Source organism: Vulpes vulpes, chromosome 1, assembly GCF_048418805.1.
Source record: "Vulpes vulpes isolate BD-2025 chromosome 1, VulVul3, whole genome shotgun sequence".
NCBI lineage: Eukaryota > Metazoa > Chordata > Mammalia > Carnivora > Canidae > Vulpes > Vulpes vulpes.
Window position 1 is genome coordinate 10,924,894 of NC_132780.1, and position 23,378 is coordinate 10,948,271.

General features: G+C 45.7%; 1 protein-coding gene and 1 long non-coding RNA gene across 7 annotated transcripts in view; one reads left to right on the forward strand and one right to left on the reverse strand.

Moving 5' to 3' along the window:
• LOC112931353 (uncharacterized) overlaps window positions 1–23,378 on the forward strand; it is a 145,319-nt gene that overhangs the window by 81,413 nt on the left and 40,528 nt on the right. The gene's annotated exons all lie outside the window — the stretch shown is intronic.
• On the reverse strand, window positions 5,444–23,205 carry LOC112931557 (cell adhesion molecule CEACAM1-like). 4 transcript variants are annotated; one of them, XM_072754058.1, is made up of 9 exons: window positions 22,602–23,201; window positions 21,422–21,781; window positions 17,440–17,718; window positions 16,601–16,855; window positions 15,101–15,376; window positions 9,848–9,974; window positions 9,084–9,136; window positions 8,363–8,394; window positions 5,444–7,308 (listed from the first exon to the last, which is right to left on the reverse strand). In XM_072754058.1, the coding sequence occupies exons 1-9, from the start codon at window positions 22,864–22,866 to the stop codon at window positions 7,189–7,191; spliced, it is 1,767 nt and encodes a 588-aa protein (XP_072610159.1). In that variant the 5' UTR covers window positions 22,867–23,201; the 3' UTR covers window positions 5,444–7,188. The 4 variants fall into 4 exon arrangements, with proteins under 4 accessions (XP_072610159.1, XP_072610171.1, XP_072610164.1 ...); XM_072754070.1 differs by lacking the exon at window positions 15,101–15,376 and having other exon boundaries at window positions 22,602–23,203; XM_072754063.1 differs by lacking the exon at window positions 9,084–9,136 and having other exon boundaries at window positions 22,602–23,203.

Consider the following 23,378-nt stretch of genomic DNA (forward strand, 5'->3'; position numbering starts at 1 on the left):
TAGGGGCAGTCACTGTCCTTGGAGCTTGACTAGCACTTTATCAAATTTTGTAAACTATATAGTAGTGTATTTGTCGGAAGATCTGATTCCTTGTGTGTTCTAAGCTTCTGGAGAGCAGGGACTTTTTTTTTTTCTGGAAAATCTCAAACAGTTATAAAAGTAAAGCTAATAATAAAATGATTCTACATGCGCTCATCACGCAGCTTCAGCAATTATTTTGTGGCCGGTATTGTTTCATATATTCCCCTTCTCAAACCTGGATTATTTTTTAAAAATTTTATTTATTTATTTATTTATTTATTTATTTATTTGAGAGAGAGAGAGAGAGAACTGTGGGAGAATGAGAGGAAGAAGCAGACTCCCTGCTGAGCAGAGAGCCCAACGTGGGTCTTGATCCTAGGACCCCAAGAATGTGACCCAAGCCAAAGGCAGACACTTCACTGGTTAAGCCACTCAGGCACTTCAAACCTGGATTATTTTGAAGTAAATTTCAGAATCAGATAATTTCTTTTTTTTTTTTAAAGATTTTATTTATTTATTCATGAGCAACACAGAAAGAGAGGCAGAGACATAAGCAGAGGGAGAAGCAGGTTTCGTGAGGGAAGCCTGATGCGGAACTTGATCCCAGGACCCTGGGATCATGCCCTGAGCCGAAGGCAGACGCTCAACCACTGAGCCAACCAGACGCCCAAGACATCAAATAATTTAAGATTCCAATTGTATTACTTAAATACAAGGTATCTTTACAAAAAACATAACAATACCATCATCGCACTAAAAATATTTCTCAATATTATAAAACATTAACTGCTTTAATGTCTTCAGTTATCTCATGATTTTCCCCCTCCCTTCCCTTCTCTTTCTTTCCCACCTTTTTGTTCCTTTATTTCTTTCTTTGCCTACCTCCCCCCCCCCTTTTTTTCAAAAAGCAGAGTTGTTTGAATAAAAATTCAAGGGCTTTATTTATTTATTTAAAAATTATTTATTTATTTATTTGAGAGAGAGAGAGAGTGAGCACAAGCAGGGGGAGCTGCAGAGGGAGAGGGAGAAGCAGGCTCCCTGCTGAGCAGTGGGCCTGAGGCAGCTGCATCCCAGGACTCCAGGATCATGACCTGAGTGAAGGCAGAGGGTTAACCGATTGAGCCACCCCGGCACTCCTTAACGGCTTTATTTTTTTAATCTTTATGTTCTCATCAGCACCTGGCTTAGTGCTTGACCTATAGAAATCATCAGTAAATGTTTAGTAAATGACTCATTAGAAATCTCTAAAATGGCCTAGTTGAATGAGTGTAGCCTTACTGTCATATTTGTTTGGTTCCTTGGGATGGCTTTTGGTTTCTGGTACTTTAGTTAGGGATTAACTTAGGTGCTGGCTACTGTCAGTGCTTGTGAACATTACTAAAGTTTTGATGACAGTGAGTGTGTCTGTGACTTAGATATTTACGTGCTAGAAGGAAATAGGCCAGGTTTTCTTGTCTCTGTTTTTTGTCCTTAGTCTCTTATTATTTCATTTTGAGTTTGGACTGACTACATTTGGCTTTTTTGTTCTTTCTTTAAAACAAGGACCCTGGAGGAGCTCCTTGAGAGCATGAACAGAGTTCACATTGTTGGTGGTAGATTTTGTACCTGATGGATTGAATTGGATGCTCCTTCACTTTATTTTTAAGAATTGAGATAAAATTGAAATACACTGAAATGCATATAGATCTGGGGTGCCTGGATGACTTAGTTGGCTAGCTGTCTGTTGTCTTCTGCTCAGGTTGTGATCCTGGGGTCCTGGGATCCAGCTCTGAACCAAGCTCCATGCTCTGCAGAGTGTCTACTTTTCCCTCTGCTCCCCTCCCCCACTTGTGTTTGTGCTCTTTCTCTCTCAAATAAATATTTTTTTTAAAGGGAATGCATACAGATCTTAAGTGTACCATTTGATTTTTAGTAAATGTATACATCCATGTAATCACCACCTGAATTGAGATGTCGAAAATGGCCCACAAAGCTCCCTTGTACACCTTTGCAGTCCATTCCACCCCCTATGGTGAATCCTAACATCATTAATTATTATTATTATTATTATTATTATTATTATTTTTAAAGATTTTATTTATATCTTCATGAGAGACAGAGAGAGAGAGAGAGAGAGAGAGAGGCAGAGACACAGGCAGAGACACAGGCAGAGGGAGAAGCAGGCCCCATGCAGGGAGCCTGACGTGGGACTCGATCCCAGGTCTCCAGGATCACGCCCTGGGCTGAAAGCGACACTAAACCGCTGAACCACCCGGGCTGCCCAACATCATTAATTATTATTGCCGATTCTTGAGCTTCATTTAAATGGCATCATATGGTATGTGCTCCTTCGGGTCTAGCTTCTTCATAGCATAATGTCCAAAACATTATCTCCAAAAGATTCATGTATCTCATTTTAGCAGTAGTTTGTGCCCATTTTATTCCTGATTAGTATTCCCTTGTGTGGATATACCATAGTCTGTTTGCCCATTCACATACTGATGGATATTTGTGGTTTCCATTTTTTGGCAATTGTGAATAATGCTGTTGGAAACACTCATGTATAACTCTTTGTGTGGATATCTATTTTCATTTCTCTTAGGTAGATACCCAGAAGTGGGATTGCTGGACTATATAAGTATATTTAACTTTATAAGAAAATGCCAGACTCTTTTCCAGAGTGATTGTGTCATTTTATATTTCCACCAACAATATGAAGACTATTAGCTGTTTCCCATCCTCACATTAGGTGGTATCAGCAGTCTCTCAAAGTTTAGCTACTTGCCAATCATTTTATTCTAAATACTTCTCTGTGCCTTGCAGAATAGAATATTCATTTTATGCTCATCACATGGAGTATTCTCCCAACTCCTCAGTTTTTCAGCTTACTTATGTTTTACATTTTAGGTCAGTATTTCCCAACACGGAATATGTGTGAGAATCACCTGGGAGTCTTTCCAAATAGCCCAGGTCTCATTGCAGACACATTGTACCAGCTGCATTCTCAGGGATTGTTCATGGGCTCAATATGTATGTTGGAAAAGTTCCCTAGGTAATTCCAGTTTATATTCCTAGCTAAAAACCACTGCTTCGAGGCTCAAGGCCTATTTGTGATAACAGAGCTTCTTCATCCTGCTTATACATGAACAGGATCTGGGGAGCTTTCAACACTCACCAGAGCCAGGGTTCCAGCCCAAACCAATGAAGTTCTCTAGGGGTGGGGCCCAAGTGTCAATTTTTAAAAAATTTCCCCATCATTCTAATGTGCAGCCACATTTCCCATTGGATTTCTTAGTCTTTTCTTGTGGCATTTATTCCTTTCTATCTTTGTATTATGATAGTTCTTCATGTCTTATGTCTTATCTTAGGCATTATGTTCCTAGCCTTTCTCATTTTTGTGTCTTTCATGGAGTCTGACATTCACCCTTGTAGCACAGTAGGTGCTCAACAAGCATTTCACAAACATATGAATTGGTCATCAGAAAAAGATCGCAGTCACAGGTAGGTTGTATCCTGAGTCTCAGAGTCCCCGTCCTCCCTGGCGTTGGAGTTGTGATGTCCAGTGTGGGGTAACTCCTGTGAGATTACAGAGAGAACCTTGCCCTGTTTGGTATTTGTGTTCAGGCATATCACTGGGACTAAGGATTATATGTGTATATGGGGTAGAGGAGCAGGGTCGGGTAAGGAGACGGATTTAATTAGAATGGAGGAGTTATATTAGAGTTGTGATAAAGAAAGTAAGAAGTATTAGTAAAGAGGGGGAAATTTAAGCTTACCTAATGGCCAGAGTAGGCCAGTACAGATTCTTGAGCAGAGAGTGAACCAATTTTTTGGAGGGTAGTGAGGCAAGAGTAAGCAAGGAAGATTGCAGTAGAGAAACCAGAGACAAGGAGTCAGGTTGTACTTCCAAAATAGTTGTTGAGGGCCTGGGTTATTTAGGGTCATGGGAATGAACAGAACAATGTATGAGAGGTATTAAAGAACCATCAGGTTTTGTGATGTGTCAAATCCCAGAAACCAAAGAGCAACATGGAGGAAACAGTGGTATTGTGGAAAGAGATGAATGAACTGCTGGGTGAGCCTGTGGGGTCAGGGTGGGAGGCAATATAAATGAGGAGGAATTTCAGAAGGTGTTTGGATATGAGCTCAGGAGTTCTGGGAAGTAGTAAAGCTAGAGATACAGATGTAGGAGCAATCTGTAGAGAGGTCATTGAAGCTGTGGAAGACAGTGGTGCAGGAAGTATTCAGTCCAGGTGTCACTACTAAATCTGATGTGGGGTGCAATGCATAGGTCAATGGGTGGAAGGAAGAGAACATCCAAGAAGGAAAAGTTGTCCATGGTTTTAGATGTTGTAAAAGTGAACAACGTGAGGATGGTGAAAATATCTTTGAATTGGACCAAGGATGGATACTGACTTCATGCTGCATCTGGCAGTCTCAAGCACAGAGGCAGCGCTGCAGAGAGGCCAGGAGAAACCAGGTGATGAGGCTGGGGGCACTCAGCACACATGTTTCTATGGCTTGGAAGTGAAGGAAATGAGAGAATAGGCTAATACTTAGTAGGATTAATAAATGAAGGTATTCAGTTTAGAAGAGATCTAACCCCCCATGAGGGCAGGAAAAAAAAACTGGGGACAAGGAAGAGATAGAAGGTGCTAGAGAGGGGAGGGGTCTGTGTTACTGGACCTGTTGGAGGCTCTGTGAGCCAGAGCTGTGCTGCTGTGTCTGATTCACGGGAGCCACCTGTGCAGGAAGTGTCCTTTGTCTATAATAAAGAGGCCCAGAGATCTTTTACTCATGAAATCCTCTTCTGTCCCAGAATAGTCATTTTCTTCCAAGTAGGTTGAAACTATGGCCTGTTGTTTCTAGATAGACTCACTTTGTTAACAGGCATGCAAATGACTTTAACTTTCTTTCTTTCTTTTTTTTTTAAGATTTCATTTATTTATTCATGAGAGATGCACAGAGAGAGGCAGAGACACAGGCAGAGGGAGAAGCCGGCTCCATGCAGGAAGCCTGATGTAGGACCTTATCCTGGGTCTCCAGGATCATGCCCTGGGCTGAAGGCGGTGCTAAACTGCTGAGCCATCTAGGCTGCCCTTCAACTAACTTTCTGATCACTGGGTTAAATATCTGTAGACTTAGGCTTACTGTGACTTCCAGTTCAGCCAGTTCTCTTTCTTCTGCCTGTAAAGAAGATATTGTCTAAAGTAGTATCAACTGGGGGCACCTGGGTGGCTCAGTGGTTGAACATCTGTCTTTGGCTCATGTCATGATCCTAGGGTCCTGGGATGGAGTCCCACATCAGGCTCCCCATGGGGAGTCTGCTTCTCCCTCTGCCAATGTCTCTGCCTCTCTCTCTCTGTGTCTCTCATGAATAAATAAATAAAATCTTTAAATAAAGTAAAATAAAATAAAGTAACACCAGCCACGAGGCAGTATATTCATGTCCACTTTAGAATTTTTATTATAAATATAGAGCAAATTTTACAAATAATTCAGAAATGGCCCTAGCTAGGCAAAATTAAATAACACAGAATAGCATGGATGAGAGGAAGTATATATTACTGTGTCAGGGTTAGAAAACCCTGGAAAGAGGTACCTGAGTACAGAAAATCCCCAACTCACCCTCTTTGAGGGGCTCTTAGACACAGCATGACATCAAATAATCAATATAGAATAAAACTCTCAGCAGCCCCAAAGAGTTTCTGTCTATGTAGAACGAGGCTAGGTGGGAAGTACATTGCCTCTCCTCCTCCTCTCCTACTCTTCCTTTCTATTTTGCACACTGGGGCTCATAGACCCCCATGGGAGAAAACATTTCAGAGGTGGTTCAAGAAGCCTCCAGCCCAGTTATTACCCTCCCCTGTTCCCTCACAGCTGTGGTTCCCTGAGAGCACCAGCACCAGGGTAGCTTTCTGGAGTGTAAGCAGTGTTAACAGGGGTGTGAGTGTGTTCCCCTCAGGGCACCCCCATTTCTCAAGGACCAATCGCACCTTAGCAGAGGCCAGGTCTCCTGAGAAAGTGAGTGGGGCAGACACCATGCACAGTAGAGACACGGAAAGGGATGGTGGTTGAAGACTGGCCTGAGATGCTGGGAAACTGATTTGGACCCATTTCTAGCTACAAAAGAGGACAACTGCTGTTGCTGCTTCTTCATTTGGAACTCCTGGCCTAGGGGGCTAGAGGGATTTCTGGGGCTTCTTTTACCTAAGGCAGTCAGACTGGCTTACATAGCTACATAAAAAGAGCCCCTTTCACATAAACAAGCAGCTGCAGAACTAAAATGGCAGACTATCTCAGGGGGAAAAAAGCCAATACATCAAGTTGTGCATTCTTAAAAATTATTTAAATAATCTCTGAAGGGACTGACTCTTTTCCCAAATTCTCTGCTGATTGTCTCTACTAAGAGCTGACTGCTTCCTGAAGCAGTAAGCCATCCTTCTGTGGGCATTTTCTTGAATAAAATCCCATAAAGTTATGAAAGATATGGGCATTTTTTTGCACTTTATATTAGGAATCACCTGTGGGCCTCCACGAATAATTTTCTGAATTGCTTCTAGTGGGTTCTCTGAAAACAGGCTTGCCAAATGGCTTAGGTGGCTTTCTAGTTAAGCAGCAAGGTGTTTAGGCCCTGGTAGACAACTCTGACAGTGGACAAAGGTGTAGAATTTCCCAGTTCAGCATCCTCATTCAGCATATTTGTTTTCCTGTGCATGGTGGGATTCACACTGGACTTTGGAGAGATAGAAGCTTTTACTTTTACTTCTTCTCTCTCTTCTTTTCTGGCACATGCATTTCAGTGGATCAGGAACTGACTCTGAAGGTTATGGCAAATTCAAGTTAGACTCCAATAGGATAGGATGGGGGCAGGAAGGAATGACTGTGCTCTGAGTAGGTAAGGTTAAAACAAGAAAAGGAGGAGGGGTAGAGGTTGTGGCACATCTCAAGGTCTGCTTTGCCAAATTTCAATGACAAGGAAGGTTGGGTTCCCTAGGAATCCCAGATGTATCTTTCCATCTATTGATGCTGAAGGGAAGGGCTGTGACTAGACATCCTGGAGGTGCCTCCTTAGGGAGGGAAGTGGGGAAATAGGCTTCTTCCCCTTTTTTCTGAGGGTAAAGGGATCTCCTAGTGATAGGAACCAGAAGCTTGGAAAGAGTAGCACAGCCAGCAGGACAGGTTACATTATTTCTTTTGTACTTCGGAATACACCGTTTCTGTGCCTGCTGGGGATGGGGAGGCTGAAGTTGATTTCTTTGGTTCCTGGACATTGAAGTTCAGGGAAGAATATGCAACTTCTTCATTCTGAAAGGTATGAGCCATGTGGTTAGTTAAATCAGAGTCATAGGACAGACCCTCACCTGTGTGCTCTGATTGAGCACCATATCCTATCACCACTTGAAAACTTTGAGCTTTGGAGAAAGGCTTTTATTAGCCATGATTACTCTGTTTGCTAACATCCTGTTGAATGATCATTAGAAGACATAGATTATAGTATTTATTCATACTGGAGTATAATGATACAGCAGTGAGAATGGAGAATCTACAAATGCATAAAAGGACATGGATGAACCTCACAAAACAATTTTGAATGAAAGAAGCTAGATATACACAAGGATGTACTGTGTATTTCATTATGTAAGAACGTAAACAGACAAGTAACCTAGTGCAATGGAAATCAGGATAGTGGTTACTCTTTGGAAGGAGGTAACTGGAGGGTTTTTTTTGGGGGGTGGGGATGACATGTTTTCTTGACCTGGATGCCTTTTGTCTGTTCAACTCATGAAAATTTATACATTGTTAAAATATATTTATGTTTTAAGTACTTTTTGGTATATATGTATATTCTACTGAAAGGCTGAGAAAAATTTGGTAAAATTATCATAAAGTAAAGGAATCAAGACCTCAGAACTATTAGAAGGACATCATCATTTGTTGGTAAGAGCAGGGTCAGTGAAGGTGGAGAAAGGAGAATGATCTGGTGCCTTATGCTGGGCATTGTGCTGGGTGCTTTCCATTTGTTGTCTCATTTAATTCCTTCAACTTCTCTTACTTGGCAGCATGTCCATTTTACAAAGATGACAAAGCCATGGCTCAAAGAGCTTAAATTACTTGTAGAACATCACAGAGCTATTGAGAGTCACAGCCAGGATTTAAACCCAGGATGGTGTTAATTCCAAAGTCCACATTCTTGCAATGAGGTAGACTGAGGCAGTCATTAACCAGTACTCCTTTGTTTGTTGCTGCACTGAGAAATTTTGACCCAAACTCGATCCCATGTTTGTATTTTCAAGAATAACCCATTCTACACAGAAATATTTCCATGAGAAAATGAGCCATTGAAACTGGCTATGCTTACCTTGTTAGACAAATTGTCAGACTGGTCCTGACCTGGTGAAACAAAAGAAGAGTTACCAATCCATGAAAAGGCAAAACTCATTTATGGCCTTAGAATAGGGACTGGGGGGTGAGAGCAGGGGTGGGGAGGTGGGTCCTAAGCTGTTGTGATTTCTAGCTGAAGGAGGTGGCAGTTAGTGGGAGGATGGATAAAGAAGTGGCCTATGAATGCTTGAGGAATTCACTTTCTGCAGAGTCTGTGGTCCAGACCCTAGGCATTGGTACCAGAGGAGGCCTCAGTCTACTTCTGACAATTTCTTCTAGTCCACAAGGCTTTGATTTTTGCCCAGATATATTTCTCAGCAACAGGTTTCAGTGGCAAGGATGGACATTGAGGCCCACAGTACCCAGAGCACCACAAGACAGGGAAAGTCTCACCAAAGGAGAATGCCCACATCCATCACAGAGGCAGGAGGGAGGAAGTATGGGTGAGGAAATGGCTCCTGGAAACAGGTCCATCTTGCTCAGGCCTGCCTGGCCCAGGTGGAATAAACGTCTCTCTCAGGGGCATCTTTTGTGGCTAGAAGTGTATGAGGACCCTATGCCAACCTAAGGTTGGAAAATGGAGATCCCCCTCCAAAAATTCAGAAGGTAGGAAGTAGCTTGGGAATCCAGGATTCCCTGCTAGGGCAGGACACATGGTGGAACACACCAAGTCTCACTGGGTGAGTGGCTTTACTTACTGTGATTGGAGGCTGAGGGTTTGTGCTCTGTGACATCACGCAGGTCATTTGCCCTAAATAAATATCAGACACTGTGACTGCTATTCCCAAGCATAGGATCTTTTGTTCCTTGAATTAGGAAGGACATTGTCAGCAGGCAATTCCTTGGGGCTCCTCAGTGTTCACTTATATGTTGTTGGTACTGCCTTTCCTCTTAGGGCCTCCTTCTTCAGTCTACTCATGATCTCCTCTAGGCTTTACTCCTTTCCTGTTTGCTGGATGTTCACATTTGGGTCCATTGTTTATCAGTTGCATCTGAGCCTACTTGTACCCTGACACCTTTCCCCTTTTATAGGCAGATGCTGGTTTTTGTATCACTTTACTTATTTCCCAAGAGGCTTTGGTTGTTTTTGCCTTTTCTTAGGTTCTCTTCCTGTCTTATCCCTCCCTCTTACTCCTGTCAAAAGAGCAAGCGATTCACTTTCTCCTGCTCTTCCTCTCATTTCCTCATTTGTTTCCTTCTAGGAACTTGGATTCACTGACTTGAGACAGAAAGTAATGAGATCTGCCACTCTAAACCAGATGGAGACAGGAATAACCATGTCTGAGAGAGTAAGGTCCAGACAGTATGAAGAAAAGATCCACAGGAATTAGTGCTGAGAAGCAGGAGTTTAGAAAGAAAGAGGAGCAGATCCAGGTGCAGAGACAGGGCAAAGTCTCCTTCCCTCTCCCAAGCATGTCAGTTAGTCTTGGAGAAAGTGGAACAGGAGGAAAGTTGATCATACCCGCCAGTTTTTCTGAAATACAGTAAGTACACCAGGGCTGCTATCACAGCAACCCCAGCCACAACTCCAATCACGATGCCGGCAATAGCCCCAGGTGGAAGGCCAGAACTTTGTTCTGTGGAATCATCTGTCATGGAAAGCAGAGAGAAAAATGAATGAAGGTGACATTATTTTACAGTGGGAGTCTCCTGGAGGACATCTCTGAACATGTAATAGTCTCTACTTGTTCCTTCAAGGAATACATTTTCTATGGGAAATTTGCTGTGAAGTGATTAGTTGACTTCATCCTTCAGTTTTTCTCTCTCAGTTTTTAGGCTGTTGATCAGATTTGCCTCAATACCATGTTGGTCTTTCTGCACTCAGATATTTTAGAAGGCTTTGGATATGTGAGAAGGGCTGATTGCCATTTTTCTATAACTTCCCACCTTTTCATGGTTACATGTTTTTCTGTGTGCCAGGCACAGCAGCCATGAATATGTGCCTCTCAAGTCTTCTGTGGTGAGGATTTAAGTGATGGAAGGCCTGGATAGTGCATTCTGAATTCACCATCTCCAGAGACCACACTGCCCACAGACTCCCAGCAAGGATATGAAATAACCCCAACTCTCTGAGAAACTGTTTCCTCTGATGGGTGACTTGAGCCCGAGGACCCCTTGCAAACACCCTCGTAGAACTGCACTTCCATCTAAAACTTCTTTCGGTCACATCTATACCATGGTCTGAGGAACCGCCCAGGCTCCTCCCACTCCTGTCCTACTTTCCCTCACAGGCACTTTTCCCAATAAATAAATAAAGATTTTTTTCAATAAATATAAATAAATAAGTAATTCCACTTTGATTGCATCTCAGGGGATAAAAACTAACATACTAGGCTTGAAACTTTGCATTCTATTCCCTTCTTTCCTTTCTCGTGTTCAGTCAATAACTATGTCCCAGTGGCTTTTTGTGTAATGCCTTCCACACCTGTATATAATACTGTTTCTATCTGTTACTTTTTTATTTCTGTTGCTTTCACCAGCTAACTGAAGCCTGATGTATTAATATTAATGTTAGCTACTGTTATAGGGTATTTAATATGTACTAAGCTCTGGGGTAAATACTTCACATATATCTCATTCGATTCATATAATAACCCTTTCAGATAGACATTATTTCCATTCTACAGATGAAAACAATTAGAGTAGTGAACAATTTACCCAAAGTCATATGGCCAGTAAAAGGTGGATCTGAGATTTGACTCTAGTACTACCTAACTTCATAGAAGCTAATGACAATAATAGTAATAATAGCAGCTAACACTTATGGAACATTTCATTTCCTCTGTGTGTAGCATTTTGCTAAGAGTTTAATTGATTATTACATTAAATCTTTAAAATAGTATCATGAAGCAGGTACTCATTACAATTTTCAGTTGAGGAATTTGAGGCTCAGAGAAGTTAAGAATCTTGTGCAAGAAATCTGTAATTGGGGATCCCTGGGTGGCGCAGCGGTTTGGCGCCTGCCTTTGGCCCAGGGCGCGATCCTGGAGACCCGGGATCGAATCCCACATCGGGCTCCCGGTGCATGGAGCCTGCTTCTTCCTCCGCCTGTGTCTCTGCCTTTCTCTCTCTCTCTCTGTGACTATCATAAATAAATAAAAATTAAAAAAAAAAAAAGACTTAAAAAAAAAAAAAGAAATCTGTAATTGTAGGGCACTTGGGTGGCTCAGCTGGTTAAGTATCTACCTTCAGCTCAGGTCATGATCCCAGGGTGCTGGGATCGAGTCCCACATCTGGCTCCTTGCTCCTGAAGGAGTCTGTTTCCCTCTGCCTCTCCTCACACTGCTCATGCTCTCCCTCACTCATTCTCTCTCTCAAATAAATAAATAAATAAAAATCTTTAAAAAAAACTGTGATTGTAAACACCTTAAAAAAGAAGATCTCAGATCAATAACCTAACTTTGTAATGAACTAGAAAAAGAAAAGCAAACTAAACCCAAACTTAACAGAAGGAAGAGAATAATACAGTAGGGATAAATAAAATAGTGAGTAGAAAAACAATAGAGAAAATCTTATGAAACCAAAAACTGACTCTTTTTTTTTTTTTAATTTTATTTATTTATGATAGGCACACAGTGAGAGAGAGAGAAGCAGAGACATAGGCAGAGGGAGAAGCGGGCTCCATGCACCGGGAGCCCGACGTGGGATTCGATCCCGGGTCTCCAGGATCGCGCCCTGGGCCAAAGGCAGGCGCCAAACCGCTGCGCCACCCAGGGATCCCTCAAAAACTGACTCTTAAAAAAAGATGAATAAAATTGACAAACCTTTAACTTAAAAGATTAAAATTACTAAAATCAGAATTGAAAGTGGGAGAAATCACTATCAATTTTACAGAAATAATAAATATTAAAAAATAATAAATACTATAAAAGTACTATGAATAATTGTAGGCCAACAAATTGGATAACTAGAATGAAATGGATAACAAATTCCTAGAAACATAAAACCAACCAAGATGGAATCATGAAGAAATAGAAAACATTAAGAAACCTGTAACTAGTAAGGAGATTGAATCAATAAAAACATTCAACAGAAGTCAACATCCTTTCATAATAAAACCCCTCAAACTAAGAATAGAAGGAAACTGCCTCAATATAACGGCCATAGATGAAAAACCTACAGCCAACATCTTAATGTTAAAAGACCCAGTTTTTCCTCTAAGATCAGGAACAAGATAGAGATGTCTGTTTTTACCACTTTTATCTAGAATAGCATTGGAAGCCCTAGCCAGAGCAATAATTAGGCAAGAAAAAGAAATGAAAGGCATCCAAATTAGAAGGAAAATGATCTTTGTTCACAGATGACATAAACTTACACATAGAAAACACTAAAGATTCCACCCCCTCAAAAAATCCCTATAATAACTAATACATTCAGCAAAATAGCAAGATACTAACTCGACATGCAAAATCAGTTGGAATTCTATACCCTAACAATGAATAGTCCAAAAAGGAAATTAAGAAAATTCTATTTACCACAGCATTGAAAAGAATAATATACTTAGGAACTAATTTAACTGAGGAGGTAAAAGACTTAGACGCTGAAAACTACAAAGGAATTGCTGAAAGAAATTAAAGACATAAATAAATGGAAAGACATTCCATGTTCATGGGTTGGAAGACTTAATATTGTTAAGATGATGGTATTACCCAAAGTGATCTGCAGATGCAGTGCAATCTTGGTCAAAATCCCAATGACATTTTTTGGGGCAGAAATAGAGTAATCTATCCTCAAATTCATATGGAATGTCAAGGGACCCCAAATATCCAAAGCAATCTTAAGAAACAACAAAGGTGGAGGACTCTTATTTCCTGATTTCAAAATTTACTACAAAGCTACTGTAATCAAAACAGTGTGGTACTAGCATAAGACAAACAAATAGACCAATGAAATAGAATAGAGATCCCAGAAATAACCTTTACATTTACATACATGGTCACACCATTTTTGACAGGGGTGCCAAGACCATTCATAATGGAGAAAAGTCAGTCTTTTTAGCAAATGGATGTTGGGAAAACTGGATGTCCATGTAAAGGAATTGAATCCTTATTTAACACCATAGATAAAAAATTAACTCAATGTGGATCAGAGACCTACATGTAAGAGTTAGAACTATAAGAACTCATAGAAGAAAACACAGGATGACGCTTCATGACTTTGGGTTTCGCGACGACTTCTTGGATATGAATCTAAAAGCAGAGGCAACAAAAGATAAATTGGGCTTCAGTTAAAATGAAAAGCTTTTGGGGATCCCTGGGTGGCTCAGTGGTTTAGCGCCTGCCTTTGGCCCAGGGCGCGATCCTGGAGACCTGGGATCGAATCCCATGTCAGGCTCCCGGTGCATGGGGCCTGCTTCTCCCTCTGCCTATGTCTCTGCCTCTCTCTCTCTCTCTGTGTGACTATCATAAATAAATAAAAAAAAATTTTAAAAAATGAAAAGCTTTTGTATATCAAAGAGTACTATCAACAAAGTGAAAAGACAACCCACAGAGAGGGGGAAATATTTACAAATCATATATCCCATAAGGGGTTAATATCCATAATAGAGAACTAAAACTCAACAACAAAAAACCTAATCAAAAATAGGCAGAGGACTTGAACAGACATTTTTCCAAAGAAGACATTCAGATGGCCAACAGGCACATGAAAATATGCTCAACATCACTCACCATCAGGGAAATGCAAATAAAAACCCAATGAGATATCACCTCATGCCCTATTAGGATGGCTCTTATTAAAACAAAACAAAACAAAACAACAGAAAACAAGTGTTAGTGAGGATGTGGAGAAGCTGGAAGTTCCTTGCATTTCCTGGTGGGAGTACAAAATGGTGCAATTGCTGTAGAAATGGTACAGCGGAACATCAAAAAATTGAACAAAGAATTACTATTTGGTGCAGCATCTCCACTTCTGAGTCTCTGCCCCCAAAGGACTGAAAGTAGGTGTTTCAATAGATATTTGTACACCCATGTTTCTAGCAGCATTATTTACAACAGCCAAAAGGTGGAAAACCCCAAAAGTTCATAGACAGATAAATGATAAACAAAATGTGATACATACACACGAGGGAATAATCAGCCTTAAAAGAAATGAGATTCTGACGCATACTACAACATGGATGAACCCTGAAGATCTTATGCTAAGTGAACAAATCCAGACACACACACAAAACAAGTATTATTAGGATTCCACTTATACAAGGTACTTAGAATAGTCACAGTCCTGGGGCGGGGGGACGCTCCCGAGGAGGGGCAGGGCGGGGCCTCGGGGGAGGGTGGGGGCTGCCGAAAAAAAAAAAAACGAATGGTCACAGTCATATGAGACAGCAAGTAGGTTGCTGGTTACTGGGCTTAGGGGCAGGAGTGTTTAATGGATGGTGGTGATGGTTGTGCAAAAATACTAATATACTAATACCATTGAATTGTATACCTAAAATGGTTAAAATGATAAAAATTATATATATTTTACCACACAAAAAAATGGTATCTGAGGAAAAAAGGAATCTTGTGGAAGGTCATACAGTAAATGCCAGACCTAATTAAGAAACTAAGTGTATTTGATTCAGAGACTTAGGTCTTCACCACACTCCCATTCTGTTTACTGAAATGGTCACTTGATTCTATTCTGCTCTTCTGTCCTCTGGGACGTCTATCCATTTTGGACACCACTGGTAATCTTCCCAGGAAGATGTAACATAGGGCAAGGTGTCATTTACCTTCCACATCCAGCCTTACAGGGTCACTTTTGTTGGAACTGACTGGGTTGGAGACCTCACACTCGTATTTCCCGGCATCCTCCTTCCTGACAGGGTCTATGGTGAGGGTGCTGTTGTCCTGGGACAGCTTCATCCTATCCGTGAGCGTTAGAATCTGGCCATTGAAGAGCCACTGGATAGAGACCCCGGTGTTATTTGAGGAGCAGGTCAGGACCACAGAGTCATCTTTTGTGACTGTGGTGTTGCTGGCAGTGAGAAGGGGTTGGGACACTGGCTCTGTGGAGAAACAGAGGAGGTGACAGAATGAGAGTGGGGCCTGGGGCCACACTCCCTCTTTTGAGATCTGGGCCTCTCGGAGGGCCCCAGGGAGCTCTGTCAAGGTGCCTCTGAGGATGGCCCTGCTGTCTGCAGAAGGATGAGTGTCTTTGTTCAGGTGACAATCTAGAAGGAGAGGGCTGTCCCTCCCCCTTTGCATCTCCATCATGCGTCTTCTCCACCTGGACATCTTTGTAGTATCAGCACCAGGAACCTCTTCTAAATCTACAGCATCCCCATAATCACAGGGAATTTTATACCCAGTGGTTTTTGTGGGACCCTTTCCTAGAGCTTTCTGAAAAAAATCAGGCCCCTTCTCTAGTATAATAGCTTTACATAGAAAGGGAAAGCATTTCTCTTTTGTGAAATAATTTACTAGAAAATGAGAATGGCCAAGCCAGTCTTTGTAGCTTTAGACTGGAGAAGTTCCAATCTAAAGGGTTTCTCAATCTGAGTAAGACTTTTACTTCCTGCCTGTGGATTGACTATTACAAGGAGGAAATCTTTAGAGTAGTGGTCACAGTTTTCACAGAAGGCTGGTACTCTTAGTTGTGGGTATAAATATGTACTTTGGCATTGCTCCTTCTGTGCCATGAAGGGACGTCATGGGGGCATCTACCTATTTTGTAGTTGGGCACCATTATGCAGTGTTTTCCTCAGTGGTGGATCACATGTGCTGGGGTCACACAGTGTTAGAGAACTGGGAGACTGCAGAGCCAGGACACAATCAGGGGGTTTGAGTTAGGGCTCACTCTTTCCCATTTCCCAGTGGCTTCACCACAAGGAGGCTCTGGTACAACTGGTGGGATAGTTTGGCCAGATTGAAGACAGGCTTTTCCTGGACCTTCTCCATGTTTCTGTCCCACCACAGATGACAGCAGAACAGTTAGTCATAGAGCGAGCCAGGAGCAAAAGGACCTTCTTTCTCCCTCTGTGAGTCCCTCCACCACATGGGGCTTCCTGGGGCTGACAGACCATCTCCCCACATTCCAGGCTGGACCCACAGGGCCATGAATCAGAGAGCAAGGGGAGGAGGTGCAGACATGTAATGGAAGAGTTGAGGGACAGTTTTGGGATTTGCTTGTGGCAAGAAACTGGGAAAGAACTTCTAGACTCTATTCTGAAAGGCAGACAGACCGACCTTCACCACAGTGCTCAGTGCAGATGCTCCAGGGATGCACTTACCAGAGACTGTGATAGTCTTGACTGTGGTCTTATTGAGGCGGGTGGCATTGTTATAGACGAGGCAGGTATAGGATCCACTATTATTCGCAGTGATGTTGGGGATAAAGAGCTCCTGTGTGGATGGCTGGGGCCTCCCATTGATAAGCCAAGAATACTGTGCAGGTGGGTTAGAGGCTGTGCGGCAGGAGAGACTGAGGTTTGCCCCTAGACGGTAATAGGAGTCTGGGGGGGAAATGGTGGGTGTGTCCGGGCCATCTGGAGCAAACAGAATAAAGCCACAGGTGATGTAATCCCAGGGAAGGGGAAGCTCCTGCCTGTATAAGGGCCACAGTGTCCCTTTAGGTCCCAACCTTGTTTTAAAAAGTCCCAACCAGGGTGCCTGGGTGGCTCAGTCAGTTAAGCATCTGCCTTTGGCTCAGGTCATGATCCCAGGGTTTTGAGATCAAGCCCCATGTGGTGCTCCCTGCTCAACAGGGAGTCTGCTTCTCCTTCTACCCTTCCCCACTGCTCAAGTAGTCTCTCTCTCTCAAATAAATAAAATTTAAAAAAAAGATAAAATGTCCCAACCAGAAGCCCCCTGTGTTCACTGAGCCTGGATCTGAGACATGAAGCTGTTTCCCCTCCCAAGCTGCTGACCCTCTCAGGAAGGAGCAGCTCATCCCCTCCTAGTCTTGTTTAGGCTGAGCCTGCCCAAGTTTGCAGGACAAGAAGCCATGGCCAGGCTGGGTGTCCAGCTGAGGGTCATGGACATGGACCCCAGAAGGAGGGATGTGGCTTGGCCTCTGGCTGTGTGGACTTGAGCTGGCAGCCTGGGCCAGGTAGGAACGGAAATTACTCACAGAGAACAGTCAGGGTGAATGGGTCACTACGATCAGCACTCACTGGGTTCCGAGTTTCACACTCATAGGATCCTGTGTCATTCCTTGTGACACCATGTACAGTGAGAGTCCTGTTGTCCAGGGACAGCTCCAGCCTGGGACTGTCCGGGAGGCTCTTATTGTTTACTGACCACAGGCAGCTTGTGCTCTGAGTCTGAGATTCACACGTTAACACTACAGAATCCACATTCTCCACGGGGTTGGAGTTGTTGCTTGTGATGCTGGGTTTGTGTAACTCCGCTGTGCAGATAACAGAGAGAACATTGCCCTGTGTGGTATCTGTGATTCCTCGGCAGACATCTTTAATCAGAGTTGGCATCTCTCACCTCTCAGCCAACCTGAATCCTTCAAAGAATAAGGCAGGTATATATCTCAAGACAAATGTGAGAGGATCTGAGCACTCAGAGAACACAGGCCCCTACTCTGTATCCGAGAGCAAGCATGGGCTTTCTAGGGTCAAACAGGCATCAGGGTTTGGTTGTAGAAGACACAGAACAGATCTCTCCTGGTTCTTCCCTGACCAACTAACCATCAGACCAACTTGAAAGTGCAGGTGCTGAGGCCTTTTTTCCGGTACGGACCTACACCAGTCTACCTACAGCACTCAGGCTTCAGGCCTCGAAGTAGGGCATCTGCCAGGTGTTCCATGGTGAGTGACAAGAGACAATGACTCCACACAGGGTGGAGCAGAGTCAAGGGTAGAAATGATCCAGAAATGAGTGAGGGGGACGGGCAGGGCAGGGCTGGCTTTGGCAGAGAACTATGTGCTCTGCCCTCAGTCTTTAAAGTTTCTTTTCCCACTGGAGAGGCCAGTGAAGACCATGCTGGTCTCTCCGGAAATACAAATGGATGTTTTCAAATGCAGAAGGGGTGACTGGTAGTGGGGTGTCTGGGTGGCTCATTAGGTTAAGTGTTGGCCTTTGGCTCAGGTCCTGATCCCAGGGTCCTGGGAAGGAGTCCTACATTAGGCTCCCTGCTCAGTGGGCAGTCTGCTTCCCCTACTACTCCTCTCCCTTGCTCCTGTTCTGTTTGTCTCCCGCTCTCTAAATAAATAAATAAATACATAAATAAATAAATAAATAAATAAATAAAATCTTTTTTTTAAAAAGGAAAGGGTGACTTGTGGGAGGAGGCTGGGTCAGGTTGGGTGTATCTGGTTCCTTGTGGGTCATTTGTAAACACAGTTGTAAGATAGAAATTTAAGAAATTAAATTGTGTACATATGTGAAAATCAGCATTAATACCCGAGAAACCTAAGACCAGTTTCTGGAGGAGTATCTCTCTAGAGAGCACTATACGCTGTACACCAAGTTCTGCAGTCCAACCAGGATCACATTATGATAAGGAAGGTGTTATAGTGGGTTTGAAATTAGTGGCTCCCTGGGTAGAGAAAAACATAGGAGTTTTGTTAAGAAAGAGAATTAATTGGGGTAAAGTCTGAGGTGCCTCAGTTATTATATAAAGGGAGGAATGATACCAAATTAGTAGAAATGCATTATGTTAGCAAATTTAGGGAAGAAAGTCCCTGCCAACAATTTCTACAGTCAGGACAACTGGGACGAAACCGAGTGCTTGCATGTAGCTTTCTTTTGACCTCAGGAAACACAAGTTTGATCAAATGTATCCAAATTGGGCAGCATCTAGGTGAAAGGACAGTGACTGGTGGATCTCACCAAGTGAGAGGATCCCACCCTATGGTAAAGATGGCCTCAGGAGCACCTGTGTGTGTGTGTGTGTGTGTGTGTGTGTGTGTGTGTGTGTGTAATATAGGCAGTGAAGCAGCCAGAAGGTATAGGGTGTGGCCAGTCCTATGGTGGGAAGGCAGGGGAACCACTGGTAAGGAAGAATTTTACCTGGATGATGTTGTGAGTCAGGAGTAAAAGGCAGGAAATGACCCATGAGCTTTTGGGGACTGCAGACCTACCCCTTCTGCGTTTAACTCTCTGGATGAGTCAGGTAGAGAGTAGATCGAGGGATCATATGTCCCTGTCAGGTGTGTTCCACTTGTTAGCGTCATGGAGGGAAAGAGCCCTGGATGAGGGCACAGTGAAAGCTTATTCTCCTGGTGACCTGGGCAAGCTGGCTCCTCACGGAGCCTGGCAGATGCTGCTGCTCTGATTTCGGTGTCCTCCAGGCAATAGCCCGGGAGGGTGGGCCTGGCCACAGGACTTAGCAGAAGAATCCAGGGAAGGCTTAAGGGTAGAGGGAGCTGTGCAGAGCAGGACTAGTCCCAGATGAAGAGGAAGAGGAGGAGGAGGAAGATGAAGGACATGGAAGGAGAAGGGAGCCAGAAGTGTCCCAGGCTGTGAGCAGGGTTGGTTACAAGAGACTTCAAAGACTCCAGGAAGGAAGAGCCCATAGCTGACCCAGGGGCAGGGCCAGGGCAGCCCTGTAAATCCTCCCATGGTCAAGCAATACCGCAGGCATCAGGAGACTCTTCTCTGGGAGTGGCCTCAGGGGCTGGTGGTCAGAGGGACAGAACATGGCTCTCAGCCCCTGGATGGACAGGGAGCAGGTGTGGCCAGGACCTCCTAGGACTCTGCACCCAGGGTCCAGAATCTGAAGAGATTGGGAATCATTCATTCATTCCTTTCCTCCTTCATGAAAGAGCAATTGAGATGTTGGGCCCTGTGCGGGTTCAGGGTACATGGTCAGGAGGAGAGGGCGGAGTCCTTTCCCTTACACACCCATGGGATCACACCAACACACAGGGAAACAGTGAGTCCTGGTCCAGTGCAGGAGCTGTGGATCGGCCACTGAGGGGAGGCCTGGGCATTCCCCGCACTGACTCTGATCGTTGATGAAGGTAATTCAGTTCTTGAGTAAAACCATGAATTCTCATTTGCTCTCACTTCCCAGACCAAAAATCTGCCTTGAGCTGTGGATCCCTAAGAAGAAAGATCTGATCCACCAGCTGGTCTCAGGGTCCAAGATGCCTAATAAGGCCCCCTGGGTGGAGGAGGAGGAGATGGGGCCGCAGCTGCAGACAGACCCTGTGGGATTGTGATCTGCCTGCTGCTCTGGTCTGTGTGACTCTGATTCAATGTCTGCATCACTCTCTGCCTCCATTTCCCCTCAATCAAAATCAAGTAATGGCTTTTGATTAGCTGTGTTCTCTGTAATTAACCTGAAATCTTTCACAATTACCTGACCTAAAGCTGGCTATAGAGGAGCTGCCCAATAAACATCTGTTATTTGCCTCTGTGAGAGACAGTTCCCTGGACCGGATCCTAAGTGCAGGAGTTACTGCCAGGAACATCTCTCCTCTTCCTCCCTGGGGGTGCTGACCTTCCTCTGGGGTCTCCTGTCCTCCAGGGCGCTCAGACAGTGTCTCAGGAACCTTGCCTATCACTGCTTTCCGCCCTACCTCTCAGGTGAGGGACCAGGCTCTGCCCCTCCCCAGATGCTGAGCCCTGACAGGTGACCCGCTCAGGAACCTCAGGACTCAGGCAGCCAGGAGATCACTGCTCCCAGTCAGCCCTGCCAGGAAGCCAAAACCCAAGCCTAGCATAGAGTCCCCTAACTTGGTCACAGGAGTCAGAAGCCATGAAACAGATGTCTAGGAGGCGGCTTTCTGGCCTGAGCTTCTCTTGCGGATCCCAGGGGACCCATCAGGCCTGGCGCTAACTGAGCCCCAGTGGGTCTTTCTCAGAGTCATGATTACAGGGAGGAGCTCCAGGGGCTGGACTGAATCTGTTTCCCTTTGCTGAGTTACACCTGTCAGGCTTGTTCTTTGCAGGGAATGTCTGCTGGGCTGGAATCCAGGCAGCGAATTCTGATCTTTGGAAATGTGTCTCCACTGTGTGTCCTGCACTAAATGCCTGAACCACTACAGGGACATAAAGCAGAGAGGGACTGAGGCCCAGTGCAGGCCTATGAATCCTGTGTGTGTGAAGCAGAATTCCCCCCACCTGACACCAGAGGTGAGAGAGGAATTACTCACGGAATACTCGGAGCTGTCCACGTACTAGTGTAGTTTGAAAATTTCTGCTTATGATTTGTAGGAGGTAGGATCCAGTGTCGTTCAGGGTGATGTTCTGGAACAGCAGGGATCCATTGGGGTATATTGTCTCTCTGCCGCTGTATGCAGGCCCCGGGGTAGTTTCTTTGGTGTTTGTTACATATAATAGAATTTGATGGGCAGGCAATACAATTTCCCCTCTGAACCAGGCAAGGCCTGCTGTATCCCCAGGCAGATTGGGGACCCGCAGAAGAGCATCCTTCCCTTCAGCAGCATGGACAGGCACCAATTCCACAGTGCCTTGGGCAGTGGTGGGCGGGTTCCAGAAGGCTAAGAGTGAGACTAGGAGGCAAGAGAGGGGACGGATCAGTGTTCTGACCTATGTGTTGGGATGGAGAGCTGGGGCCCTGGGCATGGAGCAGGTCCTCATCCCCCAGCTTCTTGGTGTGGGTGTGTGAACATGCACACATACCTGGGTGTCTGTGTATGTCTGCTGCTGGTCAAAGTCAGTGGAATGATTATGCTAATTCCGGGCCTCTGAAGGTAATTTCCTCTGTTTTGAACGCTCTCCCTCAGATGTCTGTGGCTCTCTCTCTGACTGCCCGCAGATACCTGCTCACACTCAGGGGTTCTTGGGAGAAGCCTGTCCTGACCATCTCCTATGACGACCCTCTGTCTTCACGTCCTGATCTTTCCCTGCTCTGTTCCCTTCAGGGGGCTTGTCCTTACCGGACATGACATTCCAGATGTCTCTGCGGGTCTGTCTTCCTCCCAGAGAAGTGAGCTCAGGGAGGGCAGGGACTGGTCTGCTCTGTGCTGTCCCCGGGGTGGCCCGGCTGCAAATACCCAGGGCTGAGCGTCCCCAGGGCCCTCCGAGCCTGGCGCTTATGGGTCAGGATCCCAGGGTGGTGGCAAGGGCAGGGTTTGGGGTCCCTGGGTGTGGTTTCCGTCAGGTTGCAAAACTGAGTCCCGGTGAGGAGGCCCTTGGGACACAGCCCCTCAGTCCCACTTGCAGATCCCGAGGCCGTCCCGCCGCTGAGCCGGCTCCCCCGCCCCGCCCGCCGCCCCGTCCCCTGCGGAGCCCCGTCCCCCCCCCCCCCCCCCAGGCCCCAGGCCGCCGCTCCCCCGACCTCCCGCCCCTCCCAGGGGATCGGCCCCTCACCTGCCAGCAGGAGCTCCCGCCAGGGGCCGCGCCCTGCTCGGGGAGAGGCCGAGGGGGGCTCCATGGTGCCCGCTGCCCGCTCCGTCCGGCCCGGGGGAGAGCAGCTGCCGCCGCGCAGACGCTCGGGCCCCGCGGTCCCGCCCGGCAGCTCCGCGTCCTTCCCCTCCGCGCGGGGCCGCCTCTGGGGGCGGGGCCGGGTCACGTGGGCCGGGCGGGGGCTCGCCGGCCCCCCCCCCCCCCCCGACGGCAGGTCCCGGGTTCCCATCCTCTGTCCCCGAGGGTCCCCGCAGCTGCTGAGGCCTCTCGGTCTTCCGCTGGGATTTCCCGGCAGACGCGAGCGCGCACCCGGCCTGCTCGGCACGAGCACGAGCCCGGGGCGTCGGGTCCGGGGCGCGCCCCGCAGCTCGGGGGCGAGGTGCAGGGTCCGCGCCCCCACAGCCCTCCCTCCTGGCCCTGGGGCTTCCCCCTGCAGAGCGGGAGCCCGGGGCCGCCTCCAGAGCGCCTGTCCCGGGACGTCACCCCCACCGGGCCTGGGGATCACCTGGGAACGTCATCAAGCCTGCGGAGGCCCAGGTGACCCCTGCACAGGCGGCTTTAGCAGATGCGCAGCCAGGCTGAGACCTCGGGACGTGGCGCCGGGGCCGCCTCTGCTCTGTGCCCACGGAGGGAGGGTCCGCAGATCCTGTGGAAAAGCAGATCTGACTCCGCAGGTGTGGTGTGGGCCCCGGAGCCTGCATCTAACCAGCTCCCAGGGGACGCGGATCCTCCTGGCCCCGG

Excerpts from the sequence above, each read along its gene's own strand:
- LOC112931557 (XM_072754058.1), bottom strand. The coding sequence starts at position 22,866 with ATGGGAACCCGGGACCTGCCGTCGGGGGGGGGGGGGGGGCCGGCGAGC. Across the intron at positions 15,377-16,600 it reads CAAGACTATCACAGTCTCTG|AGCCAGTGTCCCAACCCCTT; the intron begins GTAAGTGCATCC and ends GTTTCTCCACAG. Across the intron at positions 9,137-9,847 it reads TATTTCAGAAAAACTGGCGG|GGCAAATGACCTGCGTGATG; the intron begins GTATGATCAACT and ends ATATTTATTTAG.